Source organism: Clupea harengus, chromosome 6 (genome assembly GCF_900700415.2).
Source record: "Clupea harengus chromosome 6, Ch_v2.0.2, whole genome shotgun sequence".
NCBI classification, from domain to species: Eukaryota; Metazoa; Chordata; class Actinopteri; order Clupeiformes; family Clupeidae; genus Clupea; species Clupea harengus.
Window position 1 is genome coordinate 18579452 of NC_045157.1, and position 5000 is coordinate 18584451.

A 5000-nucleotide genomic window follows, 5' to 3' on the forward strand; every position below is an offset into this window, starting at 1 on the left:
TGTGTGTGTGTGTGTGTGTGTGTGTGTGTGTGTGTGTGTGTGTGTGCTGCTCACTACCACTGCTCATCCTCACACACACACACACACACACACACATTTAGCCTTGCATCTCTTGCTCTCTGTCTCTCTCTCGTTGTCAGTCAGCCATGCTGTCTGTCTCAGCCTGTTGTGCCCTCACCCATCTCGGAAACAAAAGCGACCAGCACTCCTGCCCAAGCACACTGTCTGCCTAGGTGCCATCTCGCCATTCCGCCCCAACAGCTTACACATTCACCAGCATGCAGCCTGTATCTACCTGCTGGGACTTGATTTCTCTGCTCCTCTTCAATTGTGTGTGTGTGTGTGCGTGTGCGTGTGCGTGTGCGTGTGCGTGGTTTATATTGGGCCAATTAAGTTTGAGTGACAGCGGTGGTGTGAGGTCTGAATGTAGGCCATCATGCAGGCAGCTGTTGTTTTAGTGGGCTGTTTTATGGGCTCTGATATTGAGTGTGCCGCGATGAAACATGGCCTGTCCTCAGCACGCCATCATCTCCCAGTCTCAGCACGTCTTGCCCGCACTGAGGGAGTGTGTGTGTGTGTGTCTGAATTTCACAGCCCGCTTTGATCACCGTGGCAAGATGCAGAACTGCAGGAGTCATCTGACAGCTCTATCAAGGCACGGGCTGCTGATGGATATCAGACGCTGTTTATTTTCCTGTTTTAAACACTGGCGCTGGCTCTGGAGGCTTTTTTCTCTCCCTCTGCTAAGTGGGATGAATGTCTAACTGTTGTTTTTTTTCTCCCTCCCTCCTCACACTCTTCCTCTTCTCTCTCTCTCTCTGTCTCTCTCTCTCTCCCTCTCTCCCTCCCTCCCTCCTCACACTCTTCCTCTCTCTCTATCTCTCCCTCCATCTTCTCTCTGGTACCTCTCTCTGTGCTTCCTGCATCAGGCTCCTCCATCAGCAGTGAGTCGTCTCCGGTCTCGTCCCCAGCCACCAATCACAGCTCCCCGGTGAGCACGCCCAAGCGAGGCCCCATGGGGCCGGTCATCGTGCCCCCGGGGGGCCACAGCGTCCCCAACACCCCACCCGTCGTCACCATCGCCCCCACCAAGACAGTCAACGGCCTCTGGAGGAGCGAGAGTCGGCAGGTGAGAGCTGTTCTTCCCAGGGCTAATGGCTAACTCACTCACTCACTCTCTCTCTCTCTCTCTCTCTCTGCCGTCCACTGTGTGTTGCTCTCCTCGTTCGTCTCTCTCTCCCCTTTTTTTCTAAACCCGTCTTTCTTCTGTTCCCCAACCTGCACAATAGGGGTGCACTTGAAGTCTTTTCTTTAAAGCAGCGAGTGGCTCCCTCTGTGCCTCAGCTGCAGTACAAAAGGAGCTACACACACACACACACACACACACACACACACATGCATATACTCACACACGCTCACACACTCCCTCCCACTGCCTCACACACTCTCTCTCTCTCACTCACTCAGACATGCAAACACAGATGCACACTTGGGCACATACCCAAAAACACACACTCACTCTAGAGATTTTCATTTTTTGGCTCGCCTGTGAACCCATGAATGTATGTGGCATATGCATTTGTGACACAGCTAGTGGCTTTGCAAGCTATCTTCCCACACTCACACACACACACATACAGAGATCCCCCCCCCCAAAAGCCCCCGCGTTAAACAATGCCAGCTGCCACCAGGCCACAGAGGTGACAGCCTCAACGGCAGCCAACATCTGTGCCCTCCTCTCTCTCTCTCTCCCTCCATCTCTCTCTTTCTTTCTCCCTCCCTCTCTCTCTCTCTCTCTCTCTCTCTTTCCATCTCTCTCTTGCCCCTCCAACTGCCTGAAGCAGACAAGTGCACCTCTGCCTCCACCCCAGGTCTCACTCTCTCTCTCACTCTCTCTCTTCCTCCCTGTCTCTCTCTCTCTCTCTCTCTCTCTCTCTTCCTCCCTCTCTCTCTCTCTCTGTTCATGGTGGACGCTAGCTTTGATAAGGGCTAAGGGATTATGGCCGTGCTCTAATCCCTACCTTATCTTTACCCACTGGCTAATGGCAGCAGAAGCAGCAGCACACCCGAGCATTCAGCCCCATCTCCCCAGAGACCCCGCAGTCTGGGCGGCCGCCATTAACCCACAGACAGAGCCGGGAAGATGGAGGGATGGAGGGGGGGAGAGAGGGAGAGAGAGGGAGAGAGGGAGAGAGGGAGAGAGAGAGAGAGAGAGGGGGGAGGGGGAGGGGGAGAGGGAGAGGGAGAGGGAGAGAGAGGGAGCTGTGTTAAGAAGGAAGAGGAAGGCAAGAGAGCGAAAAAGAGATTGAGTTAGAGAAAAGAGGAGGAAAGAGGGAGGTGTAGATTGTTGGATAAAGCTTTGGTTGGGAGAGAAATGAGGAATGTTGGGGGGGCAGTGGATGGGTACGGGACAGGCAGGGTCATTGTCCTCCCACCCTCCCCTCTCCGCCACCTCTGACCTACGGTGACCCACTCTCTGCCCTATCACATTAGCACCCCGCTTAAAAGGAGGCCCGGGGTCAAAGGTTAGCCGTGTCCTCATTGGGTTGAGGGGGCCAGGGGGAGGGGTACTGGGGGCTTGTGCCTCAGTCACCCGCACAATCTATGAGTCACGCACCCCCCAAGGCCAGAGACGTACCCAATGCTAACGCAGTAGCCGCAGTACACCACGGGGCTTGACTTGTGTTGCAGCCAAAGAGATGTGGCATATGCTAGACTGGAGTGTGAATGCCGCTTCTCTCCCTATCAGTACTGTGTGCATCTGAAAGGTCCCAAAGGCATGCGTACACACACACAATCACAGACACACAGACAGACAGAGAGAGAGAGAGAGAGAGAGTAGACCAACAGGGTCGAGGACCAGTGGCAGTGTTCTTGACATTAAGGTGGCAACACAATGGGCACCATGTGCTCCATTGTTTTTGGCCGCGGAGGTGGGGGTCAGGCGAGGACAGTCGGGGCAGAAGGGGGGGAGGGTGTTGGGGGTTGGTGTGCCATAGGGGCCAGCCTTGGCGTCTCTGTCAGCTTGCGGGGGCCACCCAGCTGCGAGGGGGGAGGGCAAGTCAGGGGCACGGGAGCAGGCTCAGGGGCGTCAGAGCCACCCTGGGGTTCAGCGGGGCAGCTTCCTCTGGACAGGCCTGGTCACAGTAGCAGCAGCCAAAGAATGAGACACACACACACACACACACACACAAACAGCCGCCCCTCACACACACACACACAAACAGCCGCCCCTCACTCTCACACACACACACAGCCACACAACCTTCCCAAATGTCCCCACACATCCCCAGAACAAAGACTGCTCTGTCTGCTTGGCTCCACTTGTCCACACTGAGATGGGGGGTGGGGGGGGGCGGGGGGGGGGGTAGAATAAAGTGTGTGTGTGTGTGTGTTTGTGTGTGGTGGAGGGGATGGGGTCCAGGCCAACGTTTGAGTAAGATTTCAACCCTCCCTACAGCCCTCTCTCCCTCACACACACCTACCCCCCCCCCCCCCTCCCTTTACATAGCTGTCAAGTCAATTAGTCCCCTAAGCTGTGGCTTTGCTGGCCTGCATGATGATCTAGTGTGGTGACCCTGGGTTGGGGGTGGTGGAAGATGAGTTGGTTGGTGTGATTGGAGGTAGAGGGGTTGGGGTTGAGAGGTGGTGGTTAGAGGGGGTGTTGGCTTGTATAAGCATGCAGAGAGGGGGGGGGGGGGGGGGGGGTGTTTAGGGCCAAGGGTCTGAGAGCTAAAGAGGGCCCCCCCCCCTCCTCCTCCTCCGATCCAGGTCCATCCTCCTCATTCCCCTCCCTGCCTCCTCCTCCTCCTCCTCCTCTTCCTGCCCTCTCTCCCTCTCTGTTCTCTCTCTCCTCACTCTCCATGTCTCCCTCTGCATTCATATGCACAGCCTGCCTGCTCGCTCATCTGTGGCCCGGCTAGCCTGGCGCCTAATTTACTGTGAACAGCCTCTGTGTGTGAGTGTGTGAGTGTGTGTGAGTGTGTGTCTCTGTGTGTGTGGCTCTGTGTGTGTGTGGGGGAGAGGTTTATTAATGCACTCCAGGCAGCGATATGAGAGTTTCTCCCTCCCTCCCCCCTTTACTCTCTCTCCCTCTCCTGTCTTTCTCTCACTCTCGCTCTCTCCTTCTCTCTCTCCCTGTGATGAGTGGGAAGGAGGGCCGTGGCGGTATTTGGCTGTAACGGCAGAAGGAGCGGCGTGGAGCGCTGCAGCTTGTAATTGCTTTTTAATTGGCAATTTGAATTCATCTCGCCATCTGAGAGGCACAAACGAGAGGCCCACTGACACACGGGGTCTCCCTTCCCCATTAGCCAAAGTGCCCACAGCGTGGATGTGTGTGTGTGTGTGTGTGTGTGTGTGTGTGTGTGACTGTGTGTGTGTGAGAGAGACTGTGTGTTTGAGATTTTTTTTTTTTTTTCATTTTATTTGGAATACACTCCTCACACCCCTCCCAGTAAAAAATGGAATTTGCAGGTTCAAGAGTTAATATAAGGCAAGGTCTCTCCTTTCAAATGGACTTCCTCACTCTTGTCAAATTAGGGAAAGGTTATCTCTAATTAGCGAAGTCCCATCTATTCTAACGGTGGATCCACGCAGAGAAAACAGCACAGATAGCAGAGGAGTGACGTTCAAAACAATGGTTTTGTGTTAGAGGCACAAGAGGTACGCTCTCTCCCTTCCTGCCTGCCTCCCTCTTTTCTCTCTCTTTCTCCCTCTCTCTCTTTCTCTCTCTCTCGCTTCCTCTGTCTCTCTGCCTCCCTCTCTCTCTCCCTGTCTCTCTTTCTCCCTCTCTCTCTTTCTCTCTCTCTCGCTTCCTCTCCTTCACTCTGCCTCCATCTCTCTCCCTTTATCTCCCTCTTTCTCTCTCTCTTTTTCTCTCTTCCTTTTCTCTGGATGACTGTGAAGCCTGTTGACCTCCGCCTCTGTCCCAGCCCCCCTGAGCTGTCGTCTCTTGTCGTGGCTGAATCGGCAGCAGGATGAGGAGGAGGAGGAGGAGGAGC

The 5000-nt window shown here is 54.8% G+C and overlaps 1 protein-coding gene across 2 annotated transcripts in view; it reads left to right on the forward strand.

Annotated features, from left to right (window-relative positions):
* gse1b (Gse1 coiled-coil protein b) overlaps positions 1 to 5000 on the forward strand; it is a 240865-nt gene that overhangs the window by 218074 nt on the left and 17791 nt on the right. For both annotated transcript variants that reach the window (XM_012819250.3, XM_031569242.2), the window contains exon 4: positions 930 to 1129. In XM_012819250.3, coding sequence (XP_012674704.2) covers positions 930 to 1129 — 200 coding nt within the window. The remainder of the gene's footprint in view (positions 1 to 929; positions 1130 to 5000) is intronic.